Source organism: Bombus flavifrons, chromosome 10, assembly GCF_040668555.2.
Source record: "Bombus flavifrons isolate JBK064 chromosome 10, iyBomFlav1_principal, whole genome shotgun sequence".
In the NCBI taxonomy this organism is placed as follows: Eukaryota; Metazoa; Arthropoda; class Insecta; order Hymenoptera; family Apidae; genus Bombus; species Bombus flavifrons.
Genome location: NC_138451.1, coordinates 12,438,776 through 12,457,798, shown reverse-complemented (window position 1 = coordinate 12,457,798; position 19,023 = coordinate 12,438,776). Strand labels below are relative to the sequence as shown.

The 19,023-nt window shown below is 39.5% G+C and overlaps 1 protein-coding gene across 1 annotated transcript; it reads right to left on the bottom strand.

Annotated features, from left to right (window-relative positions):
- Window positions 1-4,708: 4,708 nt before the first annotated feature.
- On the bottom strand, window positions 4,709-18,949 carry LOC138183789 (cilia- and flagella-associated protein 43). The gene is made up of 14 exons (XM_069121166.1): window positions 18,871-18,949; window positions 18,103-18,274; window positions 17,531-17,802; window positions 16,307-16,670; window positions 15,068-15,404; window positions 12,492-12,784; window positions 12,156-12,425; window positions 11,248-11,537; window positions 10,929-11,169; window positions 10,074-10,423; window positions 8,908-9,384; window positions 8,347-8,528; window positions 7,102-7,709; window positions 4,709-4,848 (listed from the first exon to the last, which is right to left on the bottom strand). Exons 1-14 carry the CDS (start codon window positions 18,894-18,896, stop codon window positions 4,720-4,722), a joined length of 4,011 nt encoding a protein of 1,336 aa, XP_068977267.1. The 5' UTR covers window positions 18,897-18,949; the 3' UTR covers window positions 4,709-4,719.
- Between the last annotated feature and the right edge of the window lie 74 nt (window positions 18,950-19,023).

The following is a 19,023-nucleotide window of genomic DNA, read 5'->3' as shown; positions in this document are numbered from 1 at the left end:
TGTTAAACTACATTTGCTTCCGACCTCGTCGAGACTTTCGAAACGTATTCAAATTTTAAAAGTTCATATAGAATCGATAAAAGAAATTTATCAAGACATCGATCTAACAGCTCTAAGCTTCGAATCTCCGTGATCTTGGAAAACTTCGCTTCGCTGTTGATATTTGAACGCCTCGTTGCTATCCACTCGGTGTCTGTTTGATCCTCCTACAGTTTCCTGCACCCCTATAATATCCATTCTTTTCTTGTTTTCGCGAAGCGTATGTTTTACAAGGCGACACGGTTTACGAGCTAATCGACGACGGTCGAGGACAGCTAGCAGTTGCGGTCAACAATGTACCATGATTGGTCGATTGCGACGCGGTATGTTTTCGAATGAATGCGTGATTCCCCTCGCGTCAAGGTTACGACGACCCACCGAGAGTCTCTACATCTTTTCGCGACGAGAGACGCATCGAGTTTGATCGATGCGAAAATGCGAAAACATCTGCCTTCGATAACAATATAACCTGCAGCGTGACCTCGGTTTAACCTTTGCTCTTTGTTCAAATTATCGTTCCCGTTGTGTCATCGCGGAACGGTTAACGTGTTATCGCCGATCCTCAGGAAATTCTTTTTCGCCTTGAGCAAGAGGAAAAGTTAAACGGAAAAGCCCGGCACGGTATCTTTTGCATTGGGAAATTCCAGGGACTGTGACCTTACCGGGAGGTTCGACCTGACCTTGGAAGCATAACATATCTGTGTATGTTTATCCATCCGCAAAAATTGTAAGACGACAAAAAAGCAAAAACTACATACGATATGCAAAAGATTGTAACAGGCATGTTTGTAGTAATCGTTGGTACGAGTATATTTTAATACATTTATTTTATTAACTTTTCAAAGATACAAATTTGTTTACATAAATATTAATCATACAATTTAAGTATTGTACCATTCATAAATCATTAGTTTTATGAAAGGGTGGGTATGGTTATACAAATATTACTTCTACCATAAAATAAAAAAAATACAATAAAAAAAAGCACACAAATTGATACGATAGATAATCTAGCTATAAATATAAAATAGATAAAATAGATAAAATAATTTTCTTACAATTTTGTAATTAACTTCTAAACAATCTATGTTTATGTATTTTTCATTCATATTCATATTGCCTGATAAATTATATCAGACAGGGTTTGGGAAAATCTGGAGGCGTTTTGCATATTCTCGATTGAAGAGATACAGTGATATTCGCTAATTAATTAGGATTGAACGCGATAATTTTGATAGATTATTTCTGATACATTCAGCACGATCATAAAAACGCACATATGTACACATCATAAAATGCACATATGTAGCCAGAAGTTTCATATGAAATAGAAATGACGACTAAACATTCTAAATTGAACGAAGCGATATAAATTGAATGAATCGAAACAGAGATTGTAGATCAGATCATTTTAAATAAAATAGTACTAGTTGCAATTACAACGCCAGATAAGATAGTAACCTGTTATTTTCCGATCTTGTCTCAAGGAGTGATAATCCTTGGTCATGGTTATGATCTACATGCGCTGGACCTGCTCGTTTTATTATTTCAGATCTGTATTTTCGGGAACGGCTGGTATGTAAACGCATACTATCTTTTAATTCGGCAGTCAAATTGTTTTTTTGTATTAACAATTGCTCTAACATCCTCGCCGACTCGCTGTATGCTTGTTTCCAGATTTGAATCTCTTCTTCGATCTTTGTCAACTCGGCTCTGTTTCGTCTTATAAGATCGCGAGCCCACTGTAACATGAAACGTAAATGCTTTGTCTTTCTCTGCTTCATCTCAACGCATGAAAAGGCAAATTTATTTCGAAACGCTTACTTACCTTATGTTCGCCGTTCATCCCTTCTGCGAACAGCGTTTCGTTATTGTGGCGCCTAGCGTCACGAAAGTTTCTGGCCATCTGTGAATGAACAACAAGCGTCAGATTTTTCGGAATCGAAGTAAGTTTAATGAACTCACGGCGAAACTCTCGTGAATTGTATCGATTGTGAACTGTGATGATTAGAGTGCGGGTATTTATGCAAATTTAAGCGAAGCATGACAACCTGCAGAAGATAGATTTTAGAAAGAGAAAAGGAGATGTTTATACTGTAAAACCAGCCAACGGACATGTGAATACTGGAAAGTATGCAAAAGAAATTGATAAAACAAGCCTGAGCGTGAAAGGAATGCTAGCTGAGGAGAAAGGAGAAAGAGGGGGAGGGGAGGCAAAGCAAAGGGGGGCTACTGTGCAAAGTGTGAAATGAAAACAGTATCCGATGAAACAGCTTTAAGTAATTTTGCGGCACAAAAGTACTTTATAGCAAGTCAAAGGTAGTTTTAGAATAGGAACAGTGAATGAATCGTGAAAGAAATAATTATGCAAGACAGATTCGGCAACAGTGTGTGACAGAAATAATGTACATACTACAATCTATGTAACCAAGTTCAATTTTTGCGCTATTAAGTTGGAATGAATAAATTATTACTACTACTTTCTGAAAATTCATCTTCATGAAATTCATATAATTTAAAAAATGCAAGCTTCCTCGAATAATGATCTATGTGCGAAATAATTCTTCAGAACATCTGCTGGTAAATGAATGGAAGTTTGGAAACGGGTGAATCCGAAGTACCACCAGATCATTGTTCACTGTTGTTCTCGCGTAGCGACGATCTGACGGTACCGCAGATTTGCTCGCTTGCAAAGTGATTTATCGGCAGAATTTCCAAAGAATTATTATGTCGATATAGATGAATCGTTATTATGTAAGTGGACCAAAATGTGAAGAAAATAAATTCTCACTGCATTTCGGATAAATGCCAATAACATTTTCTGTTACGCGAGAGATACTGTTAAATGTCGTGCAAGAATTTTTCATTCACAAGGAGGGTGAAAAATGCTCATTTCTTAACATATCTTTTTTCTATATGTCGGGGTTAGGTTGGTCTTTCGGGGTGTTCGATGATCCTTTACTTATTTTACCATCGCGGTAGCTAATGTTGATTGGTACGAATGTGTACTCTACAAGAGGCTATGAGCAATAGCGGTGATAGGATGGTCGAGATGATGGTGACGACGAATTCAGGTTCGATAACGAATCCACGGTCCACGGAATGACGATTACCCACGTAATACATGACGCGGATAACTGTCTTGATAACTCAATCAGCAATGCGCACAACGACTAACTAACTAACTATTTTCTTAATTCCCCCTGATTCAAATGAAACTGCCCTTATGTACTCCTGTCGCTACTTCTCGGGTCAATTTTTATTCTTAATGAGGACCGTATAATCATTCCATACCTCTGTCAAGTACACGTCTCTCTCGTGACCGTGGCTACGTTTAGTGATCCGTTATGTCACTTCGAGCCCGAACCCATCGTCATAAAGCCTGATCGAAACATTAGAATTATTTCTTATTTTTATTACTAATAAGTGTAGCTATAGTAAAAGTCTGGAAAGTATTAGGGTTTTTCCCAATATTCAGGTCTGTAAGTATGAAACCGGAATTTTCCTATTAATGGCTCTAACTGATAATGTAGTTATCACTAAACTGCGTCATTGATGCCAAAAGTCTTTGTTGATATCTCACAAACATTTTCGACTCGGAACAATACAAGTTTCATACAACAGCATAGTTTGTAACAGCGTTGAACATGTCAAATTTTGTGCCTGGGAACTACGATTTGCGGACAGCATTGATTTTCTGTTACCATTTGAAGAAAAGTGCTGCAGAATCGCATCGAATGCTTGTCGAAACTTACGGTGAGCATGCTCTTGGTAAATCACGGTGCTTTGAGTGGTTTAAAAAATTCAGAAGTGGCAATTTTGACGCGAGGAACGAAGACCACCGAAAAAGACCACCGAGCTGTTTAAACCTGGCGAAACCGTTAATACCGAGCGCTACCGACGACAAATGATCGATTTGAATCGAGCTTTGCGTGAAAAACGACCAGAATATCAAAAAAGGCGATACGAAGTAATTTTGCTTCGTGATAATGCATCATCAGATACAGCAAAACCGGTCAAGAAAACGATCGAAGCGTTCAGTTGGGAAATACTTTCGCACCATTTTCGCACTTTTCGCGGCTTACTCACCAGACTTGGCTCCGTCCGATTACTATTTATTTGCATCGATGGGACACGCACTTTCTGACCAGCACTTTACTTCTTACGAAAATGTACGAAAATGGCTCGATGTCTGGCATCCACCAATTGCCAGACAGGTGGGAAAAATGTATAGCTAGCGATACGCAATACTTCGAATAAAATATTTTTAATCATTTTCATACAATAAACGTGTATTTTCTATACAAAAATTCCGGTTTCATATTTATATACCTGGTAAATGCATAAGCGTCTGCAGTCTATCAACGATATTTTTAAATCTTCTCAGGCTCTTACCTTTCTCGACTGCAGATTTTCTTTATATTCCTGTAGTTCCTGCATCTTATTTTCGTATTTGTAGCGTTTAATAACATGCAATTCCTCTGATCTTTTTTTTCGAATTCTACTGGTTCCGTTTTCCTCATCTTCGCTCCTCAGTCGCTTCCTCGATTTCAAAACTATGCCCTTCATATCAGTTTCTGAAGTGCCATTATAACGATTGCGTCGGTCGTAGCGATAATCGATGTGCATCTCGCTCATCTTTATGGATAACATGGTTTCTACATCCTCCGTGAGATCCATTTAGTACTTTTTTAATCGTTCTATCTTCTGTTTGCACTGAACGATCTTGTCTTCGTGGATGCAACACGCGTTTCGCAGGAATGTCAAGCTCTGTTCCGCTTCCGCCAACCCGATCGCGCAGTTTTTTACCTTCGAATGAGTTACGATTCTTAGTCACACACCACAATAAATGTTGGAATTCTATCAGAAATCACGAAATTTCACTTTAAGCAATTTATTAATAGTTAATTCAAATTTTAGTTTAATTATTACAATGTATGTTAATGCACATCAGCAAGCTGGTACTGCTACTCTAGGATTGAGCTTGCAAGCCATGGACCTGCGACTATTTATAGGATTTCGAAAACCGACCTTACCCTCACCACCTGTATGTATATGGCACCCTATTAAAGGATATGAGGCTAACAGGCCCTTTAAAGTCATTTACAGCTAAACAATACTCAATAGCTTAAAGGATTAAGAAAACTAAAGGATAGAAATGAAGTTAGAAAAATTTACCTAATGTCCAGCTAAACAAATTGTAGAGTACTAATTAAATAACAAAAAAGAAACTAGAAAAGATGTAGGTTTTTCTTGGAAGTGAGAATCACTTCAACAAGTACTTTAAATTCATCTTTTATATTATATAACTTATCATTCTTTACTTTTATATATTATTATACTATTTATATACAGGATGGTTGGTAACTGCTGGTAAAAGCGGAAAGGGGGTGATTCTACGCGAAAAAAGAAGTCGAAAATATAGAATAAAAATTTTTCGTTCGAGGCTTTGTTTTCGAGAAAATCGACTTTGAATTTTCGCTCGGTACGCGTCCACTTTATCGCGTCTCGTTGTAACGGATCTCAGCGTATCGTTGTCTCGATGGAAAAATTTAAGAAAAAGAAACAAAAAAAAAGAATTGTTATTCTATATTTTCGATTTCTTTTTTCGCGTAGAATCACCCCCTTTCCGCTTGTACCACCAGTTACCAACCACCCTGTATATTAGATATTAGAAAATCTTTTAATATTCATGACTGGCAGTATACATTACTGTGCATGCGGTATCAGACAAATCTTTTTGGAGAAACACTGCAGCGTTACAATTTTTGGTACCATTGATATTATGTCAATCAATTAATATAAATAAGAAGAGGATAATAACATTAATGAATTGAATAGTCAATAAAATAAATAAGGTTACCAACGACATGTTACAAGATGGTACAGTAAGGTTTAAATAATTAATATTTCATCGCATGTTCTTCCGAATCATTATGATTTAGATATATTGGATCGCCCGGAAATTTCGTTCCGCTTTTTAAGCAATTTAGTTTACACGAAAGATCGTATTTAATTCTTTTAAACATATGTATATTCTTTTAAATATATTATATATATATAAAATATAATTTTAAATATATATATAAATATATGTTCCTTTAAATATATGTTCTTTTAAATATATATTACTTCGAGATTTCCCGGCTGGAATGTTGGAAAAAAACCCTAATACCCTAATCCAGACTTTTACTATAGCTACACTTAAGTAATAAAAATAAGAAATAGTTCTAATGTTTCAATGTAGCTTTATGACAATGGGTTCGGGCTCGATATGACATTGCGTATCGAATAGACGTAGCCACGGTCACGGAAGGGACGTGTACCTCACAAAGGTATGGAATGATTATATGGCCCTCATTAAGAACAAAGATTGACCCGAGAAGTAGCGACAGGAGAACATAAGGGCAGTTTCATTTGGATCAGGGGGAATTACGAAAATAGTTAGTTAGTTAGTTAGTCGTTGTGCGCATTGCTGACTGAGTTATCAAGGCAGTTATCCGCATCATGTATTACGTGGGTAATCGTCATCTCGTGGACCGTGGATTCGTTATCGAACCTGAACTCGTTGTCACCATCATCTCGATCATCCTATCGCTGCTATTACTCATAGCCTCTTGTAGTGTCCACATTCGTACCAATCAACATTAGCTACATCCGCGATGGTAAAGTAAGTAAAGGATCATCGAACGCCCATAGTTCCAATCCTTCTCCGACATATATTTAACGGGTGGCAACAGCAAGTTCTAGTTATTCTATATTACAATCCTCTACATCATTCACCAAAACACTAAAGCAAATAGTGCTAAATCTTGTAACGGTTCTGTAGGATTATTGTGGTTCTGAATAAGTATGACTAAGGGATGGTAGTTATGGTATGGTTAGTACGTCCCGGGACGTAATAACACAGAACAATTATCTATTGTAGCAACACGAAGAAGTAATATAATAATTGATGGTACCAGGTATCTTTGGAGAACTAGTGTGCCATTCAACGTGCTAAATAACTCAAAGAATGATTTATCTAATTTTAATTTATTCATTTTTCAAATATGATTTTACCTTAATCTCCGCTTCTATCTTAAGTCTCCTAAGACGGCAAAAAAGGTGCCAATAATCAGGCTTCAATCGGCTCTGTAGTCCTTCCGGTAATCTGTCTAATTCGTCCATAGCTCGAAGATAGCTTGTACATTCTCGAGGCAAGATATCAGAGTTTCGCTGTTCGATGATACAAACAGCGAGTTCAGTGAGAAACGCAGCCGACGTACCGCAGGGTCCATGCGCGGTTAATAATCTCGGTCTTTTGCGGTATTGACGGAACAGATGCTCCGGTACCGATGGTTTTAGTTCGGCAAACTCCGATCGAAACTTTTTCTCCAGCTGTTTATCTCGTTTACGCGCGTTCTCATAGCTGACTCTTAGTTCCGCGACGCCTGCCTCGAACAAATCTCGTTCTTCGGCAAGTGTGTCAGCCTCCTTCGTCGCGGGTACAAGTTCCAACTCGATAATCCGTCGTATCTGCTGTCTTCTCTGAACGATTTTTCGATGGTGTAGGATCGTCTGCATTTTGGTCAATCTCTGTGAGAGTATCGATCGTTCGATTTGTATCTTTTCTTTGGATAGTTCGTTCAATTCGTCGTCGAAAGACTTTACGCTGTTGGAGAATTCTCCTGAAACACGGACAATGGGTGATTCATATCGATTCACCTTCAGTTTTAAATGAAATACGCAGAACAATAGGTCTATTTTCATGCTCAGTTTTAATTGCTAGACTGCCCGTATTTACGCATTTATGAAAAGTTTGTAGGTGCAGGAATGCAAGAAATATTCATCTCTAGTAAGTAATAACACTCTCTAGTCAATAGGAGATGGAGTTTTCTATTTATGTTTGAGATTATAGGATTATAGGATTATTATGTTTCTATTTTGAGAATATAGGGGGATAGGGGGATATCCTCAGTTTACGATAGATGTTTTTACAATCGACAGAAGAATTTTACAATCAATTCTCATTGAGAATTATAAGTGAATTATTCTGGCGTGGTACTATATCGTGTATAATAGGTGATTATCGTACGTTTGATTCTAGCTGAATCTAATGTTTAAATTTAGAGAGACACCGTGAAATGGCAAATCGACGTCTGACCGATCCTGCCGTTTGTTACGGCACGTGCTGTTGCAACATAAATCGTAAAAGGCAAGGGGTTAATATCGTTCAAGGTTCGCGACTCCAAGCGAACAGTTGCAATTTAACTGATAGTCACCTAATTGAGAGGTAGCAACAACGTTACGTTTCTTTGGTCATACCACTGATCCTTTCGATCTCGGCCTCCAGCATCGACTTGTACTTCTGCCGATCGACTTCTCTAGCGCGAATCTTCTCCTCGTACGACTCGATTGCCCGAATGTCCTCCTCTGTGTAACTAGCTGCATCTTTCCGGGTGAGACAGTCGGGTTTCGGAATGCTTCTCTTTACATTGTGTTCCAATCTACGACAGCCGAGGTTGCGTTCAAAACTCAAGACTCACCGTCACGTCGAGCGCGTAACAAACGAAAACGACAAATTAAGGCTTTGGCAAGAGACGTCTATCGATGCAACCGCGTTTGGTCTTAGTTTTCTTAATATCAGTTACGTTTCAATCGGTAATTACAATCACTCTTAAACAATAATTCCTTTTATATTTACAAAATAAGCGAACGCTCCAGAGAGTAATTCTATTATTATTTGACTAGAAAATATACCACCTGTATATTTAAAATTGTCACCTATACATTTACTGTATACAGGTCCTTTCTTAAAAAATTCTTCAATTTTATATTTCGACTGTATTATCGTGTATCGTCTATAGTATGATAAAATGCGATTACCTATCTTCCAGTACACCGTCCATCATCTTATCGAGCATCTGTTCACGAAAATCGTTCACTTTCGTTTCGATCTCTACTTCGTCTTTAACTAAGTTCTTCTCATCATTGTCGTTGTTTCTTTCGGGTCCATTTAATCGTGCATCGTCAATCGTTTTCGCGTCTCGTTCGAATTCGTCCTCGATTATTTCCTTTGGATGCCACTGTGGAGGCTCGAAGAGTTTCGCACTCGCGTCCACGTGAAACACACGCTTCAGCTCGAGAACGAGCCGGCGCATTTCCTTGCAGCGTTCGTTCGCCGCTCGCATCTCTCTTTGCTTCTTTGATCGTGTCTTTTCAAACAGTTCGTTGAACTTTACTTTTAACTCGCGCTCTTGGTGATCCGCGATAATGCACGTCTCAAGCGCGTCTACGAAACCGTGGCAACAAGAACATGGGTTCTCGAGGTTGATCGTTCGTGAATTTTCCTCGCCCTCCAATCTGTATACGATACGTAAATGTTGGAATGAATCGGACAAACGATCTCCTCTCGTTGAGATAATTATGGACGAGATGAGCACAATTTGAAAAATTAATACCGTGTCTAAAGACACGAATACGAGACTGTCTCTTTCTGCCTTTCATACCGAGTTTTACAATTACACGAAGTTAAAGCAAAGTATCATTTAAGCTAAACAGCTTCAGATACGAATACCTTCATAATTTTGTATAGAGAACGAAGTATCTCATCGATTAGTGTATCAAAAATATATGTACATCCTCGTTTAAGAATCTTACGGTGATCGTTGTATTTGCTGCAACATTGAACAAATTATGGGCATGTTATGCCATAATAACCCGCTTATCTTGATGTATATCATACGATAAGAAAACAAAACAAAAACAAATAAAAGTGCCTGCAATTTAAGCTTCATGTCAAATGTCACATTTTTATCAAAGTTAAGAAATATCCTAAGATTTCCGATTTCGAATACTTTCATGAGCCACTGTATGTATATACATATGTAAATCTTCGAGTCAATTAACGAGAAAATTATGCTGCATAAGACTAATAGATCTGTTGTCTTCCTGTTGGTTTTTAAATAACATCTCTGTCAATGCGATATCTTATCAATAATTATCCCAGTTACAAAACAATTCTTTCAACAATGGAAGACAATAATAATTACCTAGACACAAGTTCTCTCATTCTTCTCGAAAATTGACACCAAGGCGGAATATACGTCTGTTCCCGAGGTACGAATTTATCGAGAGGATAATTGGTGACCTTCGATTCACCGAACAAGGAAAAGATGCTCCTCGGTCGGACGATCAAGGGATCTAAAAATCGTTCGCGCAAGTAGAGTATCGATTGATTCAGGCACGAGATTTTTTCCTCGGCGTCCTTCGTCAATTCGATCTCCGTTGACCTGGCCGCTGCCAATGCGAGCTCTCTACCACGTTGATCGAGATCGAACGCAGAAATCGGCAGTCGGGCGTTTGGTGGTGCTGCCTCGTTCGAGTCGAGCAATGTCTTTACCTGTCGTCAGAAAAACGGCGTTCTCTCAAAATTGTCGTTGTTAGATTGCTCTTTGTTGGCATCGCTAATTACCACTTTGCGATTTTTTGCGACACAGGAAGACATACAAGCTCTAAGTGCCTTCGGATAATACGAGTTAATGCTGACCTTGTATCGTTCAAACTAGGAAGGGGGATTGTTGATTCCCCCTCCCCTGACCCGCAGGCAGGAAAAACATCTACGAGGAAAGAAAGAAACTTGCGCTTGTTGCACAGATTTTTGATAGCTCGTGCGAGTTAGGAGCTGTGATAACTTGCAAGAGGGTAAATAAAATAAAATGACATTAACGCTCCGTCTGCAACCCTATTTTTACCGATGTCGTCTACATACTGGATCGCCTTGGATTGCCTTGTTTCCTGCGCTGTTCGTCCAAACGAGGTTCTACCGTATTACACTTTCGCAATTACAGCCCAATCGCATAAAATGCATCAGTTAGAAACGGGATACGTAATAAATAATTATTTACTCGGCGTTTCAGCTTGTTCCAATCATCGAGAAGAGAGAGACGAGCCGCTAGAGCTTGTTTCTCCTCGGCCATCGACCGCCGGCGAATCACCATATCCATCCACGTCTCCGTCCCTTCGATCTCCTCGTTCTCTGTCGCATCCACCTGTTTGCTTTCTCTCGTTTTCAAGCGGTCGTCGAGTGTAATCCAACAATAGGATTCGGTTGACCTCGAACCTCGACTATCCTCCTGTTCGTCTATCCTGATCGTGGCAAAACAACTTGGTTAGTCGAAACAACAAACAAAAAGGAAAGAGCAAACAGAAAGAAAAAGAAGTAACCGGTTCGGTAATCTGTTAGCGACCAGATCCCCGTTTCTACCCAAAGAAACGACCACATTGTTGAAGAGGATTGTGCGTTGACCACCACCTTCTGAACGATGGTGCGCGGCGAACAGGGCGAATACTCGCCGAAGCTCGGTGCAATCTCTCCACACGATTAGACCATCGAATCCGCAGGTGAACAGGCTTGAAGATACGCCAGATTTCGTGTAATGAATTGCGATGCTGATGCTTCTGGTTTGGTGCAGCGATGGTAGAGCTTCCGAGAGTAAGGCGTTTTGGAAATTTTCCTGCGGATCGATTCAACGATTCATATATTCTCTATGCTAGCTGTAGATACGGTTTTTTAGCTTACGTACATTTTTCGAATTTCCTATTATATATGTACAGTTATACTAGTTATAGTACAGCAAAACTGTAAACATGGTTTGAGATGTCCATTTTTGTAAAATGTTCTGTACATTATTAACGTTAATGAAAATGAACTATTACATTTCGTTAATCAGACGCAGCTTGTAGTTACTGTTACCTAATCTTTACCGATCACTTGAAAAATTAGTCGTAGTATCGCCTTTTACATAAAATCAGCGGAGTGTGTTTACACCTTTGCTCGTCACTGTATGTCAGTGACGTTCGTATTAGATACATCTTATGACTTTTGCACGCATATTATCTTTCTACCGTGTTACTGACAGTCGCATATTCTGAAGTATGGATAATACTACATTTGTTCATATTGTTCTTTATCAAATACTATTCTGTTTCGTAAAATTATGATACTTTATACACCACCAGTGTTTAAACATCTTCTTTTGTCTTCTACTGTATGTATTCTGCTTGACACGTCAGATATCGCGATTTTATTTTATTTACATACATTCTCGAAATTTTCACTTCTCTCTTTTTACCTTTAACTCTAGCCGATGCAACTGTTTCGTGAGATATGGGACGCCAATTATTTCGTAGCTCGATTCTTTTCCGTAGTGGAGGTGCTCGAAGAACGACAAAAGTTTTATCGAGCAATCCGCGTTTTCGACGTAGACATCTCGATCGAAGAGTCGACACGAGTACACGATGATCTCGTCTCCAGCTCGAGAGTCGTTCGATTCCATGTTTGTAACTAGAAGTAACGCTTTCGCGTGATCTTGGTCCATTTCGTAGATCAAAAAATCGATCACCTAGCACGGAATTAATGTGATTCGACGATCAAATAGGTTCGAGCTTTATACGACGTTTTACGTTACCTTTCGCCCAAGATTCAACCAGGCCGCAACTTTGCTGGCTGACATCCTATAATCACGTTCTTCAAGTTGGACGACGTTCATCGATAAGAGGAACAGCCGCCCGATCTGAGACGAGGCAACGCCCAGCAAATGACCTCTGTTAGAAAATTTGACGCGATCCAAAGCTTCTCGTTGAAGATGAACGCAATGCTTTCGGACAGGTACCGTAGGATACGATTCGATGAAAAGGCAGTTTCCCGTGACGCTGCAGCTTACCAGAATCGGTAACACGGGATGCGAGACGAAATCAGCAACTGTGATTAGCACAGATTATTATTTGTCTCTTTCTAATTCTTTTAGTCAGATTGAAAAGAACTCGGAAAAAACAAGCGTTAAAATCCGCGATATTTCCGTTTCAACTGCGCAGTAGCATCGAGCAACTGTTGTTTAAGCGGATCTGGTTTCTTTCAGATTACGTAAGTATATGAGAAAAAAAAGGAAACGTGATAGCATTATTAAAAACATAATATAATATGGTATAATAAATGTAATATTTAATATCGTAGAATAATAAACGGCCAGAGGTACGAACTATAGTGCGGATGGAAAGAAAAGGTGCTAACGAGTCAGAAGGGACGAGATATTGCCGCGTCATTAGGCCCTTCAAAATAGCAGGTATTTAGAAAGAAAGTGGGTACCTGATTATATTTGTGGCTGTAAAACACAGGATTACGAAAAATGGGAAACAATGGAAGTACGAAAAACAATGGGAATACGAAAATCGTTATAAAGGGATGCTTTGGTGGAGAAAAAGGTTGTTGTTTGTTAATTGCTGTCGTTAGGTGACGTGAATTACGAGTTGTGAGCCGTGCTTAGGAGTTGATTAGTTGTGTCGATTTAGTTGCTTTAGTTTTAATAAATATGTCGGAGATAAAAGAACATCGGGATTTCCCGGCTGGAATGTTGAAAAAAACTCCAATACCCTAGTCCAGACTTTTACTATAACTATACTTAAGTAATAAAAATAAGGAATAGTTCTAATGTTTCAATGTGGCTTTATGACAATGGGTTCGGGCTCGATATGACATTGCGTATCGCTAGACGTAGCCAAGGTCATGGAAGGGACGTGTACCTGACAAAGGTATGGAATGATTATATGGCCCTCATTAAGAACAAAGGTTGATCCGAGAAGTAACGACAGGAGTACATAAGGGCAGTTTCATTTGGATCAGGGGAATTACGAAAATAGTTAATTAGTTAGTTAGTTAGTCGTTGTGCGCATTGCTGATTGAGTTATCAAGACAGTTATCCGCATCATGTATTACGTTGATACTCGTCCTCCCGTGGACCGTGGATTCGTTATCGAACCTGAATCCGTGGTTACTATCATCTCGATCATCCTATCGCTGCTATTACTCATAGCCTCTTGTAGTGTCCACATTCGTACCAATAAACCTTAGCTACATCCGCGATGGTAAAGTAAGTAAAGGTTCATCGAACGCCCATAATTCCAATCCTTCTCCGATAAATATATTAACACTTAGCCAACAGTACACGACACAGCGAGCTATACGTTTCCACCACGCTCGGGAAAGCCCACCTATAAGCTGTCCACCGCGCATTTTTCCAAGTATAGAGGACTAGTATTCGCTACTTAAAAAACGAAGAAGTCTAAAAATTATTTATGTGGTTAATTATATTTTGCCGTAATGATTGTATTTAACGATTTCACACATTGTTTGTACAAAGCATCAAACTAAAAGTAAAAAAAAAATATAGGTAAAATTAAAAACATTAAAGATGACTAAAGATAATTTTAATATTTTTTTACAGTGTGGTATCGTTCGATTATAACTTTATTTAGTCATAACTAATAGCGTAACTTTTTAATTAATTTTAACGCCACTAAATTGATCTATTTTATTATATACTGTACTTTATAAAAGCAGAGAAAGTGGTGCAATTAATTGGGATCAATTTTAGATAAACAATAACTGATAATAATAACAACAACAACAACAACAAAAAAGAAAACGCGTTGCTAAAGTCAAAAAGGGAGATCTCCCCGTTCGGTCACGAAGCGATATTCTTCACAGAGGGGAAGTCTGCTCGTTCGGTTGGCTAAGTGTAAAGAAATAGTCTTAGTTAAATAATCGCAATTCCCTGTTCCATTCTTCTAAATAAATATACACAAAATAGAAATCACTATGTATAGTAACTACGAATCTTTGTACACGTTTGTAGGGTGAGCGATCTGAATGATAAGGTACGAATGATACGTTATCGAGGATCTAGGGAATATTTGCGATATGTAGAGCGTGCAGGGAGTGAAGAACGATTCAGAGAACGCACGTGGCTACACGACGACGGATTCAGCTTGAGATATTATCATTTATCAAACCGAGTTACTTTACTCTCAAACGCGAATCCTACAAAAATAGAGAGTACGGTGTACTTCGCTTAACTAAAATTTTCGAAGAGTTCAAATAATTCTCTATCAAGATTCTATTTTCTTAAGTGTATTCCAAAAAATGCGAATTTGCATAAAAAAAATCCGCAGTCTGATAAATTATTTTCGATTCCAGTTTTGAACCGACCTTTGCCGTGATGTGTTAACCGTATAGTTGATGAGGCAAGTTCACCAGTTGCAACGTCGATGATTGCCAGACGACCAGTTTGGTCTAAAGCTCCTAAATATGGGCCATGTAACGCAGCTATATTTGCATAACTCGTGTCATTTCGTAGTAGAAACTCGAGGCGAGGGGGACAACGATGCAGCAGACCGATTATCTCAAAAAGATCGCCGTTCTCCCCAAGTATTAAGATTCTATCTTGACTTGGATCGCTTTCTGCGTGTCTCGGGTACGACGGTAGCGAAATCGTCCAAGCCGGCCGCCATTCTTCGTTTCGATCTTTCCAAGATTTCCTGTAAAACTGGCAATGGTTCGTCAGATAGATCGGCCGTGAATGACTCGTGAACACCATAAATGCATAATCCAGACCAAGATACAACCAGATCGTAAATTAAACATTTTTAGTGGATTACTTACCATCATCAACTCTAGCGTTCAATTATCGCGTGGAAAATATTAAAATTGTCATCGTGCGTCGTTATGCAAAGAAATAAATATTCAGAATATTTCAACCGAGCCACGAAATAGGGGAAATACTAATAAACTCTCGATACACAGACTTCTAACCAGTTTGGATCGCCCGATTTCAAGTTTCAGCTACTCTGCACGGTATATATGCATTTTTTGATCTTTGTCCCGCATCCTCATTCAAATGCCGCACTATGCAACGTGTAAACGTGACCCTCGAACGTGATCTGGAAACGTGTAAACGTGACCTGTGAACGTGGTCCACGAATTTTTATTTTTGTCCCGATTCCTCGTTCATATGCCGAGCTGTGCGATTCTGAAATAATTGGAACGATGGACAAACGTCATTGAGTAAAGCAGTACGTACATACCGTATCGAAACTAAACCTACTTTTCAAATTGCGGTGTTACGAACACCATCTCAACATTTTTTTTTTTATTTTTAATTTATGCTTTACAATTTGTCCGGCCTGACATTTGATAGATTTGTCTAACTTTATTATTAAATAACACGTGGATAGCTACCCCCAGCGGGATACCATCTTCTCAAAGTTGACACCACTTATCTACAATTTATCGATTGACCCAACACTTTTTTATTTTTTTATACGTAATTCCTGCCGAGGTTTCGGCTCGTCAAGTTCCCTATATTTTTATCAACCTGACTTATTTCTGACATCTGACTTCTTTACGATCTCGATGTACGTATCTTGGCCCAAGTTACACGCGTCCTACCGTTGCTCGAACCTCGCGACCGTGCGTCGCGCCATCGACGACCAACGTGCCATCGCCGTAACCCACCAACGTAGGGTTTCTTTGCGATGAAATCGTTCTATCATCTTCGTCAAGAGGTCGGACGATTGTTCGAACGCCAGGGTCCACTTGCTGCTCGAAATCGACGGACCAAACGGTGCCGCTTTCGTCACAACAGAGCAAAGTTCCGTCCGTGGACCAGGAACAGGAAACTGCAGTGCGCTCCGAGTGGACTTCCATCGGAAAGAGTCGAACGGTATTCGAGCAAGTCAACACGCGGTACACCGAAAGCGTGCCGGTGGATGGCATAAATCGTGCTACCAGGTGGGCCGAATCGGTCGAGCATCTACCGAACATCGATAAATAGTTTTATTCCGATGTATTGTATTATTAATCACATAAATAGGGTGAACCACACGAAGCGTTACAATTTGTTTTCTCCGAAACTATTGCTGATATCGATTCGAAATTTGAACGCGTTAAATGGTTCGGAGGTGCTATAACACTTTGGAATATAAAGAATTGCGAGCGTGAATTTCCTAGAGATGGTGGGGAGGATGTGCAAAAGTTTTCAAACGAAAATTCTGCTCGCGTTACTAGTAGAATCTGTGAAAAAGTCTTATACTGTGCGAAACGAGTCGATGAAATTGCACAGGCGATTAACAGAATCCGAGAGAGGATATTTTGAATTATAGCCATGTAGGAGTAAAGATCGTAGGGGCATAAAATTTAATCAATTGTAGGAGTTGCGAACGACAAACAGTACTATTAACCAGCTCGAACGGGACCAGAGTAGTTTGCAGCAATTCTCCGATAGCTAAGAGACCTCACGCTAGGTTCGTTCATGATTGGACTATAATACCATCAACAGTATTTTCCTGTTCCAACTAGCAAGCAGCAGATCTGAGAAATCTATGCTGTAGTCGTCAAATCGACAGACACATATTTCAATATATCGATTTACAAATGCCAGAATTTTCATTAGTCTACGTAATCCTTAAATGTATAGATGCATACGTGTGAACGAATACTCGAAGTATAAACGAAAATACCAGGCTAAATAGACATGATCATAGCGTCAGTATCGATGAATTTAATAAACTTGTTACAGAACATTGCTTTTAATTCGTTCTCCTTTCACTTGCACCGTAGGAAACAATCATAAATAATACTATACCTTTGAAAAATATTACTAATTCTACTCACACGAGTCTCGTGCGATCGATGTCAAACATCGTCATATCCGTTCCGTCGATTTTTGCCAGTCGTTCACCGGTTTTCCATTGCCAAACTGTCAGGCAAAAGTCTGGGAAAGTTGCTTGACCGAGCAGGTATTCGGTGCCAGCGAACACGCAACACAAGTAGCCATTCGCTTCTTGACTTCCGGCGCACTGACCGATTCTTCGCATCGTAGGATAAGCGAATATCGAGATCCTTGGATTGGCTTTCCTTTCAATCACGGAGAAGATTGGCGCGACCTTGCATAAGCGCTCGATAAAGTTAATAAAGACCCAAAAGGATAAATGGCATAAAATAAGATATAATACTGCGATTGTACGATGTACGGACATGTCGGTATATTCTTTCGACGTCCGTTTCTTTCCGCGATTTTACACTAAGGGTAAAAGTTCCTTTGTTGGTTCTTTAATTCACGATGCACAGCTGCTTATTTCGCGCGTATACACCTACTTCCACGATTTCATTTATTAGGACATATATTAGGACAATGGCATAAATCGTAGTAACTTGATCCAAACCTAAAGAGGATGCGAACTCACCGAAAGTCCCGCGAGACAGCACGCGCCGTCTCCTCTCTCGCCACCATCGAATCGTTCTACTCGTGCCTTTTTACTCGCAAAGTCGTGGAAACGGACATAAATGCCAGAAGCCATCGCGATCGTGTCCTTTCCGATCAGCGCAAAATCGCGACAGTTTCCAAACTTTGCCCACCTACAAAGAAATGGAAAGTAGCTAGCAATCGAATGGTTGAGACTGTGAGCGAAGATTAAGGTAAGGCCAGTACCGACCACTCATTTAGCGTAGCGAGGGAAAAAAGCTAGCTTTAGTAGGTACCGGCCGATTTTCCTTTAATGAAAACAGAACAGACACGTTCAGTAATCTCGACGAGTGACGAATAGCCATTTACTACTTAGTGCGTACAAAGCGTCCGGAGTTAGTACAATTGAGTTACGAATCTCCTTGGTTAGTAGCGAGTGGAGGGGCAACCCTAGTGGACTAGAAAAAAAATTTAACGAAACAGATCTACTCGACTAAATCGTTCTACTAAACTACTCAACTAAATTCTCGTATCTACACACAGCGGGCTACTAAATTACTAAATTACCAGGCACACGACTTTCTTACTCGCCACTCGACTAAACGACTGCACACGTTCTATTAAAACTACTCGACTAAAGACTCTCAGTATTTACACGCGTCGAGTTACTAAATTATTCGTCACTCGTTTAAAATACCGAGGAGCGTGTCTGTGCGAATTTCAAATTGTTAAATTTCTTGCCACTCGACTAATGTTTTTGCTTACTTACGATGATCGAACTTTTACGAGCGACATGACTATGCCAATAACAAATTGGAGAAGCCGGAGGACCCTCGGGTCGAGGCGTTTATTCTGGTTGCTTAGGGACGCTCGAAGCACATCGATCGATCAGCGAATTTCCCTTTCCGCGAGTGAACGCATT

Bases quoted from the DNA above. Each gene is read 5' to 3' on its own strand.
- LOC138183789 (XM_069121166.1), bottom strand. From the start codon at position 18,896: ATGTCGCTCGTAAAAGTTCGATCATC. The intron at 12,785-15,067 runs GTCGGTTCAAAA...TGCTAATCACAG, and splicing joins GTTAACACATCACGGCAAAG to TTGCTGATTTCGTCTCGCAT. The intron at 9,385-10,073 runs GTAATTATTATT...TATCGTATACAG, and splicing joins ATGAGAGAACTTGTGTCTAG to ATTGGAGGGCGAGGAAAATT.